This window comes from Patiria miniata, unplaced genomic scaffold (assembly GCF_015706575.1).
Source record: "Patiria miniata isolate m_02_andy unplaced genomic scaffold, ASM1570657v1 HiC_scaffold_5, whole genome shotgun sequence".
Taxonomy (NCBI): Eukaryota; Metazoa; Echinodermata; class Asteroidea; order Valvatida; family Asterinidae; genus Patiria; species Patiria miniata.
Window position 1 is genome coordinate 2,626,373 of NW_024037072.1, and position 21,025 is coordinate 2,647,397.

At 40.6% G+C, this 21,025-nt stretch overlaps 2 protein-coding genes across 2 annotated transcripts in view; one reads left to right on the plus strand and one right to left on the minus strand.

The window, feature by feature from the left end:
• Positions 1 to 21,025, plus strand: part of LOC119740568 (probable G-protein coupled receptor 158) — a 24,422-nt gene continuing 3,397 nt past the window's right edge. Inside the window, exons 1-5 of the mRNA XM_038215913.1 lie at positions 1 to 120; positions 11,029 to 11,370; positions 12,871 to 13,049; positions 19,536 to 19,774; positions 20,426 to 20,564. Coding sequence (XP_038071841.1) covers positions 1 to 120; positions 11,029 to 11,370; positions 12,871 to 13,049; positions 19,536 to 19,774; positions 20,426 to 20,564 — 1,019 coding nt within the window. The remainder of the gene's footprint in view (positions 121 to 11,028; positions 11,371 to 12,870; positions 13,050 to 19,535; positions 19,775 to 20,425; positions 20,565 to 21,025) is intronic.
• The window catches only part of LOC119741106 (cytochrome c oxidase assembly factor 1 homolog), a 22,019-nt gene continuing 13,896 nt past the window's right edge, over positions 12,903 to 21,025 (minus strand). The window contains exon 6 of the mRNA XM_038216778.1: positions 12,903 to 13,035. The gene's annotated coding sequence lies outside the window, so the exon portion shown is untranslated. The remainder of the gene's footprint in view (positions 13,036 to 21,025) is intronic.

Sequence of the window (21,025 nt, forward strand, 5' to 3'; positions counted from 1 at the left end):
ATGATTGGTTTTAGGGGCGTGGCCACGGCAGATGTTGATGTCAGAACTATCGACATCAACCAATGCGATGATGGAGGCGGAGCCTTCGCCGGGACACATAGATGCAGCAATACAACCAAGGTATTTACACTTTCCACAAAGCTGTTGTTATTTTTATGTAAACATCCACCATATTTCAAGGATTGACATGTTAAAATATGAATAATTGATAGCGAGGAAATAAATCCGACTTCTTCGAAGAAATGTTGAATTATTAATATTTTTATGAAGTCAAAACATATTAGAATCACAGTGGACAGGGGAAAAACAAACCTGTCGTGGAGAGATGTCACACAAAAAGATTATTCCCGAAAAGTACATTAGACTATAGCGATATTTACCAGGAACATTAAATACCAAATGCCGACGATAATTATGCCGCTTTAATGTTTAGGTTTGAACGCATTTGAAAGGAAACGAGCAATTTAAATTTAAAAATGCCATATTATTGCCATTTCATTACGTTAAAAGCGGCAACACAATGTTAAAGCACCCTCTTTTGATTGCAGTTGCAAACTCACATTACATATTGTTTTTCGGTCAACCAACATTTCTGCCAAATTTAAAAATAATCAGCAAAAGAATATGGAAAATACGATGGGGAATATCGTGCCCGAGGAGACCCCAAATGAATCAGGTTAAAAAAGGTTCATCTGCGATCATATTCTGTTGTAAAAAAAATGCCATCAGATTTACTGCGCGGATGCAGCAAGTATCAGGTGTCAACAAGCTATCGAAGGACAAATACAACATACCTCCCCCGGAATGTCAACCGGGAGTGTTTCAATGATGTACGATTACGAAGCGCACGGTACGGACACCAAAAGAGTCGCAGAAATGCATTTCTTATTCACTTCCCAGTTATATCGAGCTAGCTAGAATGCATACGTGCAAAGCATACCTGGGCAGAGTGTTACTACATGTACACGATTGCATAAAATATGCATCAGGGAATACCTGGGAATTGAAAAATGATGTGCCTGTTGTCATGAATAGGGCCAAATTGAATGCTCGCACATACCTTACAACTATGGATTATTTATTATGAATCATGGCAATAATTGCCCAAAAACAAATTCGCAAAATGCAATGTTTACAATCCGGAAGAACTGCATGGCTGCAGTTGAGCAGTAGCGGATCTAAAGGGGGTGCCCCCCCCCCCTTTCAGTCGCTGATTAATGTTATACTGGTAAAATGGGGCCAACAATAATAAATGGAATGCATAAGTTCCTAAATGTATTCTTGAATTGCAATAGAATGCAGGAAAAAAGATCGATTTCAAAATTCAAAAAAAAATCCGGGGTGGGGGACCTCCCCTCTCCCCCCCCCCATTTCCTGAGAGTTAGATCCGCCCCTGTGCAGACGTTAGACGTTTGAAAGTAACACACTATTGTCACTTGAATGATGATCGGATAGATGGCGTTACAATTAGTGCTACAGTAAGATTCAAAAAAGGAAAAACTGGCATGTTGGTTTTAATCATTCGGAATGGCCAACATCGCACACTGTAAGTATGTAATATGTGTGTGAGCTTGTCTTACATACGCAGTGTGGACTTCCGAACAAAAGACGTCCACATAATGTAGGTAGCAGCGACGAAGTGTGGACTTGCCCACGTCCACACAGTGTTTCCCCATTTCTGGAAAACAGGTTTAGAGGCATTTTTGGGTTAGGTTTATCTGTAGCAGAATGAAGAGAAACACTAAAGGGAATCATTGAAAAAAAATTGGGTTGTAAGAGTTTTCACAGTTTGAGAAAAATGAGTTTTTCCACTGGTGTTCCTTAACTACACGAAAAGAAAGGAAAGTCCACACTAGGTATGTGAAACAAGTCTGGGTGTGTACGTGTATGCAATTTAGTGTAAATTATTTTATTACGATAAAGACCGGACCACTTCATTTCACTCCAATATATAGATGATCACGGAGTGGCGTTTAGAATTCTTTATTAAAAGCAATTCATGAAAAAGTCGTCGCGAAATCGCCATGGGTGGAAAATTACATACCGATGACGTCAAAGCAGCAATGATCATTGAACGAAAGATATAAAAATGAAACATAGCGATCACGTGACGCCGTGCTCAGTCGAGCACGTGACGACAATACCACCCGTCTTCATTCAAGTTTTCAAAACGGAAATTCAAGCTTGAATTCAGCGTCGCAGTCATGCATATGGCATGCCGTCAAATTAGCTTGTTATAAATGCTGCAGAGAGCTAACAGGTGAACTAACGCACGCGGGGGTTCACGTAGCCCATAGGAGGTCCACAAATTAGATTAGGGATGATACGTGGTGCATGTCAAAGCTAGGAACTACTTCACGTGCACGCGGAGTAACACACTAATCGGTGTGATTCGTTACCGGTCTTACTTCTACTTCCAAAAGGCATATTGAAACAATAGTATGCAAAATCGTGTAGATACCATTAGCCTAAATCAGGCATGCATTTGTACTCGCATGTATTTGTACAAATGAGGTTTGATTTATATCTGGTAATCCAACTAGAAATTGTAAAAGGTCTATACTGATTTTCAGAAAGTTGAAAAACTGTTCAAGTAAACTGTAAGCCATTTCGACAAAACCAGATGTATGGGCACGGGTCAGAATTCGAAATACCCAATTCATTTCGCCGATATAACAGTTAGCTGGCGGGTACGTAGATCTTTCACGCACTGCTAAAGTAAGTTGCATCATCATACAAGTAGAAGATACATCCAAGGACCAAGATGACTTTACAGGCCTTCTGGAGCTACAAGTGTGAGGCGAGGGCTCGTATTGAACTGCAATTGCGCTATCGGCCTATGTTAAAGGGCTCATAACACGAATCTTAACTTGGGTACATATTTTGTACAAATTTCTTCTCCTAAATGTATGAACATTATTTGACATCCCTTTTTGGTTAATGTTATTGATAAGCGCACTATTTTAAACATTTAAAATGTCCCATGCTTTTCCTGACAAATGAGGGCACCGTTGATGTGATGTTTCAGGAATTAAGACGCTGTTCACTTCATGGTTTTTTGGGTCCAAATTGTGAACCCTAAATTTGCTCATTGAAACATATGTGAGAAAACTTTGCTCATTGGCTTACTGTCTTGTGCTGAAACAACAACGAATCACCAAAGACAACATTTACGACAGCAAAAGATCTGAAATTCTGACAAATTTTGGTACTGAAATTGCTGTAACATTGAGGTTTCTGCCTGAAATTACATCACACTTTTGCTCATGAATATGGAACTTTTGCATTAGCATAAAAACAAAAAAAAGCGCACCAAAAGGGCCAAATGAAAATTGAAAATATAGTTAAATGTGACACAATGGTGCATTTTCAAGTATTGCATTAAAGAAAGTACATTACATGAGCCTTTTAAAGCAAAAGCTTTATCTGTGACTTTTTCAGGAAACTTAATAACCTGCTGATATTTTTTTTTGCTGTAATTTATGTAATTATTGTAAGGACGGATTGTAGATGCATGACTAGCCGTGACCGTGACCGTGTTTTACATCTAATACTTGAAACTTTCCTGTCCTGACGTAACGTCCTACAATATGGCACAATCTTGTTTCATTGCTTTACAGCCGTTGGTCTCGTATGTGTTAATACCTTTGTCCCCTCCCTGAAAAAAAGTACACCGGTCCCCAACTAGCCTTCTTTGAAACAAGTGCGAGCGCACAATAAGCTCTGGCCGTGTTGCAAAACGTCCTACATGACAGTCTTGCATGAAATCGATCAAAATGATCCCTGTCAGAGCTTAAAAATGTGACGCCACAAAATGCGACGCCGATGGCACACATGGAACACCATACTTTTTGTCAATTTTCGGGGACAAACAGACAGACAGACACACAGACAGACCGACCGACCACCAAGTGACATGTAGAAGCTCCTGCCAGAGCTTAAACATGTCACATCTGCTGGAATTACATTGTACTTCAATCTTCTATTCTTTAAGTAAGTTGTTTTATTGGTTCAAGAGCAGGCGTGCTTTCCCATGTAGAGAGTGCAATCATATTGTAGCAGTGCCGTCCATTTAGCTCATGCGCCTTCTCTTCTGATCTATTTTCTCTTACCAGGGTCACTCTTATCACAACACCCCTTGTTTTGTCAGCGCGTTCTGTGTCCTGGAGATTCATGGGCCTGCCGCTCTAATACAATTCGAGTACCCAACGGCTGTTTTATTTCCCACAAGCACATCTTTAAAATTCCACGAAGTTGGAACACCCCCCCCCCCACACCGAAAAAAAAGGACTTTGACGATAATATGTAAAAGCCCGTGATACACTTCCTGCAGGTTTAGCTTACTTTAAAAATCGAAACAAAAATGTTTTCTTTTAAAAATAAATGAAAACATGTAAACTCACTATAATAATGAAAAAAAAATCCATACCACGGAATTACCAAATAAAAAGCAGTTTTGTTAATATGATCAAAAAGCTCCATTGGTACAACTAGCAATATGCCTGCTTCAGTGCCAACAATTACTTCAAATAAAACGTCCCGAGTTGGAACGAGGATACACGAATGTAAAGTAGTCGGAACTACTTTTACTTTCCTGTACTACATCCTCGTTCCGTTAAAAAACGATTACGTGTATCGTCAATCCTGATTGTCAAGCCTTTCACATAGGCCTACCACAAGCGTGTCCGACAAGCTAGGGTCCATGGTTGATGACGCGGTCCACAGACCTATCACACGCCTTTACACGTACACGAGTTATGAAATGTGCATGTCAAAATAGACTCGGCAGTACGATGTGATAGCTTCTTTTATCAAAATGGAGACCAATCAAATTGAAACTAAGTCGGTTGTCCCAATGTTATGTTGATACAGCATATTACCAGTTAGTGAACATATTTTGATTTGAGCGTATGGGGCGGAGGCGTTGATAACAAGTGACATTCCAAAGTTTAGAATCATTAAGAGACCAACCAATCCCACAAAAGCATCCTAGTTAAAATTTACTTAGATAATTAATAACAAATCTGACAGATGGGCCCAAAATCTTACATGCGTATCTATGTTATAGTAAAAGGCTTATAGCGAAAGAACCTAGCTACCAGGGTCACTCCGAATTTGAGTGAATTGATGCTACTTGTCCACGGTGTCCCTATTTCAGATAGTTTGCACAGATATGCCTATAATGGGCGGAATCAGTAGCTGGTAAACAAACATAAGGATGTTAAAATCATATCAAGGAGAAAACAAACAGTCGTCTGATGCTCGACTTTGATCATGTTGCGTCCGGCTCCTCGTGAGATTCAGCCATTTCCACTTAAAATAACACGGCACAAAAATCATCCTATTAAAATGAAACGGCTGTGGCTAACCGATCGAGGGTACGGCGAAGGATCAGGAGACAGAAAACATGCTCGAGTTTAAGAAGATAAAAACGAAGGTCGCAAGCTTGAGCTGGGGACACAAATTTAACAGGATTTGCAGCTTGCGAGTTGCTATGGATAAAATTGATTTTGAACGCGTGGAGAGAGATCGAGTGGCGTAGGTACAGGGGAGTTTGATTGGGATGGACCTGTAGGATAGTGGATAAGCTGGGAGACGTCATACAGCCGCGACTTGACTGCTTCCTCCCTCGAAGGTCAGATGATTGGATGAAACTCAACAACTCACCCGGGCGAGGGGAACTAAAGCTTGACTGTCAATTGTCTAATCAGAATCAGATAATCTAGAAGAATGGAGAATGTTCACCGATCGTGTAACGACTAAAAAAGGGGGAAGGGGCATATGCATTTAGCTAAAATGTTAACTGACCCATTTGCAAACGAACGGTTAATCGAATTCAGTTTACTTGCATTATTAGAAAAAAAAATGTTCTACCACGTCTGAAAAAAAGTACAAAGTTAGTTTCCATACAAACGTGTTTTCTCCATTAAATCTTAAACGGTTGCAATGGCGTGACGTAACGAGAAATATTAACTGGTATTATAAAAGGAAAAGGGTAGTTAGTTTAGGTTAATCGGGTGAGATGATTATGTAAAGTTATTTTACTGGTAGATGGAAGATGTCCACGTATTTGACAACATGAACAAAATGGCGGGTCATGTGATTCCAACAGCTCATTTTTTTATGCGGGTATATAATATTCTCATGCAGAGGACGCAATTATAACTCGTAAAAGGTAATCAGGTAATGGAGAAAGTTTCGCTGCGTAGGGTTCCAAATTTTGACTCGAGAAACAAACATGTGTCCTGTCAAGGGCGGATCCAGAACACAATTTTTGGGAGGGGCCAAAAAATTTTTTGGACCCCCCCAAAAGTGGGTCAAAAAAATTACGGCGTGGGGTTCGGGGCCCGCTTAAGGGCCCCGGGAAAAAAATGGATTCTAGTTGCTCTGTCGTGCGATCTGAGGCAATTTCTGACCACTTTAATCAATGTTTTTTGAGGAAAAAGATGGTGGTGTACTCATTGCCTGCCTTTATTGCGATGTCACATAAAAAAAATTAAAAAAATGGTCTCGTTTTAGGGGGGGGGGCATGGCCCCCTTTGGCCCCCCCCCCCCTGGATCCGCCCTTGTGTCCTGTCGCATGGCCGGCCCTCTTATGTATTCGTAACCATGCCACAAGCGCCATTGTTTTTTTTTAAGTTTCTGCTCAGACAGGGCCGCGTTTTGGTGACCCTTGAACTGTTTCTGACGTCACAGCCATGGCGTGAAACATATTTCCAGTGCATCGCGAAAACACCTAACCAAAACAAATTGTTCGTGACGCCATTTTTGTGAACAAACATGGCGGTGAGCAGACCGTCATTACCATCATGAGAAGACGAATGATTTGGTCAATTTTACACGACTTACAAGCAAAAGTCGGGCCGTTGCTTTTCCAGTATTGGCAGAGCAATTGTTAAGGTATCAACTTGACCCAACAGACTGTACAAACCCACTGTTTGAATCCCTTTTGTAGTTACAAAGCAACTTCGTTTGCTATAAAACATGTTCACCTTTCCGCCATCTTGAAACGAAAGTGAACCGATCGCAAAGTCTCAGTTCAGCTGTTGTCGGAGCAATGACGTCATTTCAGTGTAACCGAAGCGCCAAAACGGTCCCGAACCATTTTATTTTTTTATGGATATCAACCAGACCGGAGATGTTCGGTGAAGGTATATGTGGCATTGCATTATGGGACGCGTATAGGTAGCTAAAAATGTAACGTAGCATATAGACGAGTCTGGGACGTGATCACTGTACACGCTGTTGTACAAAGCCACTGTTCGTGGCTTTGTCCGTGGATTATTTGAACAAATAGGTAGCACAATGCTTTCGCCATTGGAGAGGGCTTATCGTAAGAGAATTGTTGATAGCAATGGCGGATCCAGGATTTTCCAAAACGGGGGGGGGGGGGGGCGTGAAATGTACCATAGAAATGTACCAATTAAAGTGTGGCGCCTACGCCGAAGGCCAGGGGAGGGGGGGGGGGGACATATTCTGATTAGAAGTAATTGAGTCTCTCTCCCTCTCTACATCTTGGGGTTTTTTTAAGGAAAAGGGGAGGGGTTCGCCCCCCACGCACCCCCCCCCCCCCCCCGATACGCCCCTGGATAGCGTACTGACCTCGCATTGGTCTACATTATAATGTGTAATGAATTAGACGCATTTTCGTTCCATCATTAAAAAGAGTCTATGCAAGAAGTCTCTTCGTTTTTAGGAGAGCATGCATTGCTCCAGGGTTGGACTGCGTGATCCAGGATTATGTTGGACGCAACTCATCATGCTGATCTCACTGCTATGCCCCCCCCCCCCCCCCCCGACAGGAGCTAACAGATCTGTTTTTGATAACTCACACAACAGTCCCCATTCAGAGTGAAATCACCAGCGGACATGACGGGTAATGAATACGAGCAAGGCGGGCAGGTGCACCGCCCGGTGCAGCTTAACCCCCCTGCAGGTGCACGGCACGGGACGGGCGCCCTGCGCGGAAGGATCCCCGCTCGAGTTGATGACGGTAGCTGCTAGCGCGGTATTTTGCATGCAGGATCATGCATGTCATGGCCAATCGCCTGCACAAGTTGTCACTGACTCGCAGTCAGTTTGATTTAATAAAGAGGCTGCTCCAATTGTGCGTAGGGAAATCGGATAAAGCATCCTCCAGTGGTATTCCATATATTTTTTAGATGTTCTGCGATCGCAATTTTTTATGATCCAGCCCGTCCTTGCATGGTCACACCAAAGACAGGCTGCCATAAAAATAAATTAAAATCGGTCACGAATATACTTGTCACGTTTGCGTACAGGTGATCAAACGCTGTCGAGGTGAATAAAGCGTAATGTGTTCAAAATCGGACCGTCGAGCTGGGTCCGAGCCCTAGACAGTATGATCCCAAAACAGTATTGATAAGGCTAAACAACAGCGCCTATTATGCGTAATTCGGGGAGCTTCAGTTTCTACCGTTTTGCCACTGTAAGTTACATCGAACCGATCTCACTCATAAACTAAAACAGCGAAGCCGCCATGGCTCGCTGCTGAGGGGGCAAGAAGGGAAGCTGAGGTGGGATGCGGGATGGGCATGATGGCAGGGGATCATGATTCAGGGTGGTGTACCAATGTATAGGGGTCAGCATTTTAAATGCCAACATAAAACTCAACTAATGTTGTTAGAGTTCAGTATCCTCGATCCTCCTAACTCTGCGCAATTAAAACTTTGCAACGCGCGCGTTGCCAAACGCAAATTAAAGGCGAGTGCGTAGAAATAAGATCGCGTACATTTTAAGGGTCTGACGATACCACGCCACTACCATCACCATTCTTCCCACCCCAACCCTTACCACCTCCCCCATACGTAATAATAATAATATGAATTATTAAAAAAAAAAATGCTTTCCATGTCGCAAACACATACATGCCACTGCCCCTGATCCCCCCCCCCACCAGCCTCCCCCTACTCCATCCCCACCCCTACCCCCACAACACCCCAACCCTACTAACTTAAAGATACAGAAAAAAAACATGTGTATGTGTACATGTACATTATACCGGTATACATTATATAGATGTAACAATCAAAAACTTTTAACATTTGTTTTTTAAATAAAGTTCCTCAACAAAATCATTTACTCCAAGGCAATGAATGGAAGTTGTAGAGCTAATACACTGCATTTCTTTTCTTTTTAAACTAATTTTTCCAGAAGCAAAACACTTTAACATTTTAATCTGAATGCAGACGGCCGGACGCCCGCCCGTATCGTCCGGACGGACAAACGGGTATCGGTATTACATAGACTCGCATCTGCTTTGCAGCTCGCCAAGTAAAATAATGCATCGCTTAAACAAATTTACTGATAGTTTTCATCTGAAAGGAACTGCAGGTTTCATTCAGCATACATAAAAATAAAAACAATATACTTTTTATATGTGATTCCTCAATTCACCGTTCCAAATCATACATTATATGAGTTAAAAAAAAAAAATTTGATTCAATACCAACAGTATACGAGCTGGTAGTAAGCCGTTCGAGTAGATATTCGTCTGAGCATATATAACAACACTCCATTCAAATCGCATAGTCTATTAAGTTACAGTCGTAACCATGCGTCAAATACGATTACTTCCCTCGAAATAACATTCAGAGGCTTCCAAGGATGTATGTAATTGTACTTCACTCTTGGCTAATAACCGACGGCCGAGGGAGCGACTTTCGGTCAGATTGCGCCCAAGAGAAGTTATTCAGGCGCAGATATATACCGTATACCAGGTAGTGAGGAAATTTTTTACACGAGTCACAGGCTGAAGAAAGAGTGTATAATCAGATTCGACAATTATACCTATGCATGCAACTGTTCACAGTTCCTTTTAAGTGGGGCTTTCGTGACGTGTTTACCAAGGTATCCGCGCTTGAAATTGACGGCAGATGATGCATTCCCCTTCATCACTTATCGGTGAGGCGAATCTGGATGTACTAGACCTACTGTTGATGGGATATTTACATCCAGATTAAAGTAGGGCGACATCGTGTGGTACCACGACACATACAGCGGGGAAAAGTACCTTGCTTTCATCTTGACGAGCAAATTTACAAGTTGCCTAGCTCAAGTAAACACTGACGATGTGCACGACCCACATTTTTTCCCGTTTAAAAAAAAATCGAAAATGACGTATTCTTGACAAAAAAAGAAAAATTGCACGTCAGCGCCATGCCCATAGGACAAAAATTAGAAAACTGAAGTGACACATTTTAAGTATCAAAACAACCAAGCCCATTGTGTTGCTCGTTGAAAAAGGGGGAAAAGGTCCGTGGGCAAAGCAAAGTCCATGATCTCAATCTTAATGCAGCGTAGCAGACCACAGAGAGCAAAACACTCAAGACCTCTGATACTTCAGAAGTCTTCAGGGCAAAACGATGGTCAGACATTATTTGCATGTAACCAACAGTTCTCAACCGATATAAATACGATACATAAAGAAAAACTCAGTCCGGCACAGCGCGCGAATGTGCTGGGAGCACATAAAGTGCGTGCCTTCATAACCTGTCCTACATCCGAGGTCTGTAACTAAGCAACCAGTCAAGAGAAACTGCGAGGGAGAGGGGGAGAAAGCACAAATTCACGACGGAGACAATTTCAATCGAGTTAATGAGTATCGAGAAAAAAAATTCATCAACTTTTGGACAATGTGGAGATGACGGGATATGAAATCGTTCTTTTTTCGAGGCACTGATTGAACAGACCCAAGGATGTTCGTTTGCTATTCTGATAAAACTTGGAACGACATCTAAGAGGTCATCATTTTTTAAACAAATTTCTTGAACAAACAAATTCGCATCGGGATTCCAACCTGCAAAATTTAGAATCGGGTATTATTGCTACACCAAACGGAGCAGTAGGCCCTATTAAAAGCCGAGTTGACTCTTTTCCAAACTGTGAACGTTTTATTTCATTTCCAGGGGCCGTGGTCAAAAGCCTTTAAGTTTTCAGTGTAAGTTATTACGATACTCTCTATAATGTGCGAAACCAATAACCCATGTTACACCTCGTTCCCAACAGTGCGTGCACGTCCCAGGCATGGGATTTCAGAGTGGAACCTACCGGTGCGTCTGCCGAGACAGCTTCTACTTCCCGCACCAGGGGGAACAGTCAGGGGGGCACTTTGAGGGCGCCGATGTGGAACGCGAGTATCACCTGCTGCAAATGGGCCAGCCCAACCGGTACGAGGAGGGTTTCGCCTGCCTGCCGTGTCGAGAGGGCTGCGAGACATGCTTGGATGACTCGCCCTGCTTCTTGGAGAATGACATCCTGCTCAGGATTCTCATTCTGTCTGTCCAGGGCATCTGTATCTTCCTGACGGGGGTGCTGATAGCGGTGGTGTTCAAGTACAAGAACTTGAAGGTGAGGGGTTATCTGGTGCGACGCGGGGTACACATTCGATCCAACTTCACTTTTCATTTGCCCTACAACATAATGACGTCACGCTTTGTTTACATGTGTTGCTTATGGAAAGCATGCTGGGGACGACAGCCACAAGCTGCCATAATAAAGCGCACATGTAAACAGAGCGTGACTTCATTTGTCTCAGGTCTATTTTTTTTTTTAACTAAGATCTGCTTTGAAGATTAACAGCATGGTCTTGCCGTGTTTACTGCTGCTTGGAAGGAAGTTCTTGCATGACCAAAATAACGTGTTTTAATTTGCACTTGAAAATCCACTGAACTCAAATTTCTAGATCATCCAAACTGACCTTATGCGTATTTGCAATTGGATTCAGTTTAAACTTCGAAGAATGTTGGTGACATGAATAAAGGAAGAGAAATACCCTTAGAAAAAACACTGAATTCGGCCTAACTGGTAATCATGTTAAAAAAAGTGAGGTGTTTAAATGAAAAAGGAGTGAACTTTTAAATTCCCATTATTTAGAATAATTTCTTCGCAAGTCGTTTGAAAGAAGACCTCTTTAAATCACCATCTTCATTTTATTGAGTGACATCTTGACTGACCTATTCATGCTATGATGTTTGTACATATATATATGAACACAAAGGTTTCATAGTTACAGGTATTTAAAACTTTTCAGGAAGAACAAAACTCAAATATCCCCTCACATTATTTCCATCTTGTCACAACATGCCAAGAATCCTTGAAGCAAATTTTTTTTGTGCTCGGCCATTTTTTTGGTATTAACCATGTCCATCTAATAGTTTTAAGATACAACTGTTAGTAAGTGTTCTAGTCAAGTTCATAGGTCCTCACAATCCCTCCAGAAGGGAATCACAAGTCACCTAGTCTAAAGTCATGTCCAAAGCCATTCTTCTGTTAATATTTTAATTCAATATTACATATTTTTCCCCTTCAGCAACATAATGTCATGAACACCATGATAGCGCTGTTCAAGAACTTGCGACATTGTTATCCCCTCTCGAGTGCATTTTGAACTAATCATGATAGACCCGGATCCACCAATGACAGTTGCTCCCAAGACCACATCAATATAACCCTTTTCACACTAGACAAATCAGGATTGACGCGTGGTTGGCGGAGGGTTGAAAACATGCAGCGTTTCACACTTGAAGAATTTCAACCCTGTGTCAACCCTGCGTCAACCCCGAGATTGATTTCGCCCCGGGTTGAACTCAACCCTGCTCCAGACCAGGGTTGAGATTTTCAACCCGGGTTGAAATTCTTGTCAGGGTTCAAAACAGTAGTAACTGAGCATGATAAGCTTGATTTGCATGAAACAAGTGTGAAACGATGCGGGGTTGAACGCGGGGTTGAAACATCAAGAACTCAACCCGGGGCGGCACTGGGTTCGCCCAGGGTTGAGTTCTACCCGGGTTGAGAGGCTCTAGTGTGAAAAGGGCTAATGCTTGCTAAATGTATCTGTTGGCCTTGCAGGTGATCAACTGCGACAGTCCTTGGATGCTGATTGTGGTTCTCCTTGGGGCATTCCTCCTGTACTGTGAGCTAGTGGCCATGTTCTTCCACCCCACTGTCCTGGTATGCTTCATGCAGCGCTGGCTACGTGGATGGGGCTTCGCCATAGCTTACGGCATGCTGGTCCTGAAAATATACAGGTATAAACAAAAACAAAATTGGTTGGCATAGTGTTAGAAGTACGGACAGGCTTTACCAATATAGCCGGGCATGAACGAGTATCATGACCCTGTAATGCCTCGTGACACCCACATGGGCTTAAGTGCAGGGTAATGCAACAAAAGTGACAGCTAATATTGAGGACTACAGAGACTTGACCTCCAAAACTGCTCATGAGGACAAGCAATTCCTCTATTGAAAAGCTTAGTACAATTGTTTTGGTTACTGATGCGCCTTAATGAATCTGCTGTCCGGGACTGGCTTACGTCTCCAGTGTACATAAACCCATTAATTTACATGAAGTTGACCGTGCATTATAAAGGTCGTGCTATAAATCTAGCGTCCAAAGTGTGAACTGTTCCTGTCCCTAGCGAGCTGTTACCTCTGAACGGCTTAATCTGCCTCTCAAGTATCGTTAAGAATGACTTCAAACTATGTTTTATTTGTTTGGTAGGTAGTATGGTTTATATAACAAGTCATTATGGAGTGCATCCTGCATTTACAAATGTATATATGTAAGATCGAACAGGGGCAGGAAAAAAAATGACCCCCAAATTATAGAATGTCCCAGACAGACAATTATGCACTTGCAGTCCTCTGGGCAATGTTGGTATTAACTCCACTTAGATTCCTCTGAGTGTTTGACAGTGCAATTCCATCTTTTGGTTAAAGGTTACCTAACTGTTAGAACCAACATCTTTAAAACGATGCATCTTGAATAAGCACTTATACAGCTTACACAAACAAAACTAATGTCATGGCCTTTGCACAAAAGACCCAGGAAAATGTAAGCACCTTACTAATTTGGATAAACTGCACAAATTAGATAACTATTACTGTTGACAACTGCACGTTAATCCGGGGTGCATTGTATAACTTCTTTTTTCCCATTTTCCCACTTTGTACAAACATTTAAGTTTTGAATTCATGTTATATAGGCTAGTTATTCATTTCAGAGCACTGTGCGTGGGTGTATGAGTAGACTAAAACATCCGACACTGAGCAATCATGCCGAAGTTGCCATGGAAATTCATCTGTCGTGCAGGGTTTTTTTTTCAACTTGGACACACACAAAAATCTAATTTCCATACTTCGTCCTTGCCCCTAAATGTGTGTTTTTTGCTTTCATAAAATGAATTCCAAACAATGACCCACTCTGGCACGAATACACACAATTCTCATGGGATACTAACATTACAAATAAAATATAAGTGTCGCATACTCTCGCATTCTCATCCCTACAAATATCAGTCATTCTGCTTTCACTTTCTGTACATCTCACAAAAACTAAAATCAATCATGCATTGTAAGTCTAGTTTGTAAAATATTACTGAGCGGAAAGATGTCAGGATCGGTTTAAAAATGCAGTGTGCGTGCAGTTTGGAAGTAATACACTTGATTGACGTGTGCATCTTGGTTCAATATCCTTGAGGGGTAATCTCATTATCGAGGATAAGTGCGAACAAGTTTAACCACAGTAGGTTTATGTATAGAGTGCGAGTTGCAGAATTCTGAACAACTTTCTCGGAACCCTCCTGTGATGATGTTCTCGGCATACTTTCCAATCTAATACCTTCCTTGCAGACGTTCTGGGATGTTGTTCTGGGCAATTCCACGGTTACTCACGTTACATTTTCGTAATGTGAGTAACCGATTTTTTGCGTCTTGTTTATCATACATAACACATTTTTCTGGATGTCATCTTTGGTTCTTAGGTAGGTCTAGGTCTACTCTATCTACCATGGGGATAACAGTTATTTAACCTTTTCAGTAAGGTAATTACAGCCCAAGGAAACTCTGGAGTACATCAAAAATGTAACGTGAGTAACCGTGGAATTGCCCTTCTGAATTCTGAGACCAAACCCGATGCAATGGGTCCATCGTGGGTATTATTTTCCCATAACTTTTTTCTGGATATTTAATCAGACAACTCCTGAGTGATGTAATACTTTTTTATAGGCCCCAACTTGTTTCTAATGATCTGCCTCAGTGATAAGCTACATATTGTATTTCAAGACAGTATACACAGAACAAGAAACTCCTTAGATTTAATAAAGATGGTTTACCATCTCCTTTTGCCATCTTCTGCTACTGATCACTCAGCACTATTCAATAAATAAGTTTCCTCTTTTGTTAATTGAGCGAGCCCTGTGGAGTGTGTTATTCCCAGAACGAAGATGCAAGTCTCATTATATTTGTTTTCGCGGTTGTTAAAATGGGTCCATTGCGTGCCATGGAAATGTGTAAGTGACATGTTTGAAAAAGTACAGTCTCACCAGCAGCTGCTGGGGAAATAGACAACTGTATAGGCGGAAAAAAAAATAAACAGAAACCAAAGACAAGAAATACGATCAATATGTTGTTTATGCGGCAATGGTATTTTGTTTCTATCATTTATCATAAACTGTATATTAAAAGAAAATCAAACCAGATGGCTTGATCATTTTGTCCTGGACAGTGAATATGTCAGCTTCAGCTGGATTAAAGCTTTACATTAAAATTATATGTACGGGAATTGTGCGTGTACACTCTACATCGCCGGCAATTACATGTATACATATTGTACAAACAATAGGTGTGCACATGTCGATGTACGCTGCAAGCTTCATTATAGTATTCTTTGTAAATCCTTTTCAATAATTTCTGCCCAAGTGCATCAACACTCCAATGGTTCCAAAAGCCATGGACATCCTCAATGTGGCTGTCAATTACACTTCCAAATGAGTGATCCTTCTCTTCCAAGGACACAATTAAATTAGCTTTTTGATTTCACAAACTGCCTGGGGCTGTAGGCCCATGTGCACAACATGGACATGATTTATTACGCTAGGAAATCACTTTCACTCCTGCACGATTTCCCATAGTGAGATTCCTTTATAGTCGCGCGTTGAACGAACAGGAATTCATTAATTAAGCGAGCGAGCATGGGTAGTATGAACAAATGGCCTAATGCTGCATGCAACTTCAATTTCAATGCAATATTGCTGTCTGTAAATCAATAACAAGTGAATACGTGTGTTGAAATATTTCCTTGTATTTTATCCAGCAATTAAACTTGTTCTTATGGTTGTGTAACCCCACATGTACGATATACCTATAATTTTCAGTGGGAATTTTATGTCTGGACAACATCCAGATCTTGTGTAAAGGAATCTAATTTTGGCAAAGACAACAGATTATACAATAAATTCATATCCACTAATTAACTGTGATAAATATTAACAAAACATGACTAAATACATTTCATATTGATATGTTTACTGTTACTGTGGTGAAAGAGTTCTCGATGGTGAAAATGTTCTTGTGTGACGGCATGACCGTGAACTATTTTCATGACTTGTATGATGGCTGGTTAAGAAATGTCTGGTGAATTTCTTGCAACAGCGTTATTTCTGTGGTTTTATTTCTCTTACGGTGACAAAATGTGCAAAGCTTGGGGGGGGGGGATGCAGTGGCATAATGGAATTAGGAGGTATAGCGTGAAGAGAAAATTCTGAGAAAATAAGGTTCTTTACTTGAAACCTTAAAATACAATTTTCAAAAAAGTATGACACTGTTTTTGCGCAGGGTGTGACTTTAAGCGTATTTTGTGATATATTAGTTTTCAACTCCACGTCAAAAAATGTGGGGTACCTCTCTCTTGCCCTGCAGAACACTACATACAATGCATCGCTCTATTAGTGCTACATGTACAAGCCATTGGCCTTTAAAATATGATGCCCATGACAGATTCATGGTCAACCAAGTACTCAATTGCACATACGTTCATTCAATTACCACAAATGACATTCAACTACCCCAAATATTTGTGACTATGTGCACGAGCACCATATTTTTTTTCACTCTTAGAGTACTGACAGATTCTTTTATTGACCTGATGTTGAAGACCGAATGTGACTTTACTTTAAAGTGACTCAACTGATAATATTTCTCTGTTGGTATTTTGTGCACGGAATCCAGGGCAGCACTCAAGCACTTACTAATGTCAACAGGCTTCCCAAATTGAGGCAAATGAAATGCCAAGTATGCCTGTGTGTACATTTTGTAGGCCTACAACTGAAGATACTGATGTACACACTCATTATTAAAGACGGATGCCTATGCTCTTCAAAATTGATTTTTTTTTCTCCCGTAACGAATGTTCAATTTGTATGTTTTGTTATATAGGGAAAAAAAGGTACTTTTCTAAGATTTTGGGCGTCTGCAAGCCTCTGAAAAAGGAATTTCATTTTGTGCACCAATGAACCCGCCCTGCAAGAGCCGATTTATTGTCTGGCATCCAATAATTCAAATTTTGTGAAGAAATTATTCAATAACTAACTGTCGGTGGAATGTTCTCCTGTTCAATGGCTCATTCAAAAGTGAATAACGTTTACATTGCCAGGAAAATAGCAATTGAAAAAAACAATTTTTTTAGGTGAAACGAAGCTCGAAAATAGCACGGCGAATGCATATCTAAGGGTTGCTAACTTAAACCACAATGTAAATTCAAGTGGCAAATCCTACCAGCATTGGTTCTAATTCTGCAACCATATCAAATGACACAAATAATGTGATGGTTTTCATAGATTTTTTTTCACAAGTTTCACAAATCTGCATGCTAATACAAAGACCTGAATGCTAAAAAATAAATTCACATTACATTCATATTACATTAACATAAAGTAGTACCCTTTTGTATTTGTAATTTGTGAAATTCTTAGATATTAGGGCCTAATGCATGTACGATAATACGTCCAACAATATCAATCGATATATAAAATACCACAACCCTTGGAGAAAGAAGGAGAATTGCCGTAAACATGGTAAATGCATTCCCTGTGCATCAAGTAACACTAGTCTCTTGTGACATTTTGATGTCCTACATTGTAAGACCAACCAAATCGATTCAAGATGTATGCACATCCAATTTACCCTCCGACATTTTAGAGGTTGTGTTGGACAGGAGTGGGATTTACTGCATCAATTGGGGACGGTGCTGTCGTTCACATTTTACAGAGGGTGATCTCCGATTGAAGAAATCACAGATTATATGAATTATAAATTTCTTTTGATTGATTGATTGATTGATTGATTGATTGAATCACTGTTCAGGGTGACCCAAAAAAAACCCGCAACCCTGAAACATTTGCCTTTTTTCAAAAACGTAATCGGTGAATTTTTGTGTTGTGGATATCAGATAAAACTGGGGGTGTTTTCCTTTCAAATACCAAAAAATCATGAAACAGCACATTGGGTTGCTGAGAAAATGCCATTATGCAAAAGAAGTGATTTCTCATCTTTCCCAATGGTGCTTCAAACAGTGAAGCATGTTACTGTAAGCCCACTGTGCAGTTGTCTTTCATTTGTGCAATTTCTTTATTGTTCTGACATACTTATCATGCCGAAAAGGTTTAAAATAGGACTAAAAAGGATAAGATGCATGTTCAGGTGAAAAATAAAAGGTATTTCCATCAAATTCATTTGTACTAGTCATATTATGTGCCGTGTAGTTTGTAAGGATTACAACACAATGTGCTACATGCATTTCATGCACAAATAGGTACAGTGTAAATCCCTTAACTGTGGTAATGCCATTTGAAGTGACCAAAAATGAGTTGATACATAATTGGCATTTTCTCAGCAACCCAATGTGCTGTTTTCATGGGGTTTTTTTTCAGTATTTGAAAGAAAAAACTCCTAACTTTCATCTGATATCCAAAACATAAAAATTCACAGATCAAGTTTTTGAGAAAAAAAAACTAAATGTTTCAGGGTTGCATTTTGTGGGGTCACCCTGCTGATTGGTGTACTTTTTTTTGTGGCTCCATAACCACACAAGAAAGGTTAATCCATCAGGCACGGAGCTGCTTGAATAACAACATAAAACAAAACTGTTCGCTTCGAAAATGGCATAATAAAAATGTGTCAGCCAAAATTGTACTTGATGTTTATTGCCTGTGTAAGTAGTTTGTCATGGAACTGATTTCGTTTTCTCAAAATTTGCTGTGAAATAGGCTGTGAAATAGGCGGTGATCATCATTTAAGACAAAATACAAATACCAAAAAGTGCCATGCAATTATCAAAATGAATAGTAAAAATTGCCTTGGAATTGACTATTAGTATTAATAATAATGAAACCATGGATTCCTCAAAAGTGTCACAGGCAATGCAGCTTGCAAGCATGAAGAAACATGTAGAGAGAAAGCACTGTGAAGAAATTACAGGTTTAGAGGTGGGAGAAAACCCCAGAATGATGTTCAAGGGAAAATCCACGTAATCAGAGACTGAACACCCATTCATGCCCATGTGGGCCAAGGCAGGAATCCAGACCACAGAGGTGGAAGGTGCAGAAGGAACCACTGCAGCAGTCTGACACAAACATATCAATGAGAACAGATGAAAAAACTGAAACAGGGGTTTGTTGTTAAACCAATAGATGTATTTCTGATCAATGTTTCTCTTCCCCACGTCTTGTCTTCTTCAGAAAACTTGCCATCTTCCAGACTCGATCAGCCACACGTGTCCTGGTGCGTGACCGGGACGTCTTGAAGTGGCTGGTGCTTATAGTCATCGTGCTGACCGGCTACCTGGCAGCCTGGACTGCATTCTCCGTGCAGAGCATGAGGAACTGCAAGGTGGACATTGTGACCATCGGCTTCACCGACACTGGCATGAAGTTCAGCATGTGTATGATGGAGTGGTGGGATTACGTTATTGAAATAAGTAAGTCTTAGCAAGTGTGCATCCCACTCCTGGGGAAACTTCCCCCCCCTTTTTTTTTTAAAAGGAAATGCAAGCTCCTCCACCTCTCAACCACTAGTACTAAATACCCATTTTGTCCCCCGCACTTCCCCCATGGACCCAAACGCTGGTTATGCTATTGAGCTGATGTTGTGCACCAAGCTTATATTTACTCCTTGGTACCCCTTGGTACATTGGCATTGAGTGAAAATGACTTCAGGATTTGCAAATTCGGGATAACATCTTGGAAAGTTTGTTGAGACACCCTGCGAAGTGTCTCTGAACTTTAAAAACAGTGTATACCTCTGGATCTTCTCAGAACTACACTTCTCTTCTATTATAGTCCCTTCACATGGTGTATCTGCAGAATTTTCCCCAAGCTGCCAATTGAAAATTGTCAATTGTGGCGATTCAGAATACATGTATTTATTTTTTTTCACTCAGAGGAGAGTAGGGGAATCATTTAGTTGGAACGGGCTCCATTCCATTTTTCTCTACGTGTATATCAATTAATATTACCTCAGTGGTAAACTAAATTTACCTGTGTAAGGACCAAAGAGTTAATATTTCTTATCTGAACTTTTCCTCCAATTGGGCGCATTCTAATGATTGAATCATTTCTTCCATTTCCAGTTGAGTTCCTGTTTTTGCTGTTCGGCATCTACCTGTGCTACTCGGTCCGTGCTGCCCCAAGTGAATTTCATGAGACACGTTACATCAGCGTAGCCATTTATAACGAGACAATCTTCTCCACTTTTCTTTACATTTCTAGGTTGGTACAATATTTCTACTCTTATGTTAAACACACAATAATATAAAAAGACAGAAAGAGCGGACAAAATCAAGTAAAACAAATCACTATTATTCAATACCTGGCAGTAAATGGTATGCACTACATTGAGAAAGGAAATCAAAGAGTCCGAAAGTTATTTTGTTTTAAATTTTTACCAAATAAAAACAAGAGAGATGCGTTTATTGTTGACCAGAAATGACTAACGTATCTCTGTGACTTGACTGTTGTGATCTACGCATATAGAAGCCAAAATTAAACACACCTGCAATGCAATACATTTTTGGGGTCAATTTGTCTGTTACTTCCTGCCAGCAGTAGCTTGAAAAATGTTTCCTTAACAGTTTCATCTTGCATGACCATGTCATTCAAACCTCAAGGCTACTCTACATGTAGTTGGTGAAAAAAGTTTTATCTTTTAAGAAATTCAATTTTTATTTTAT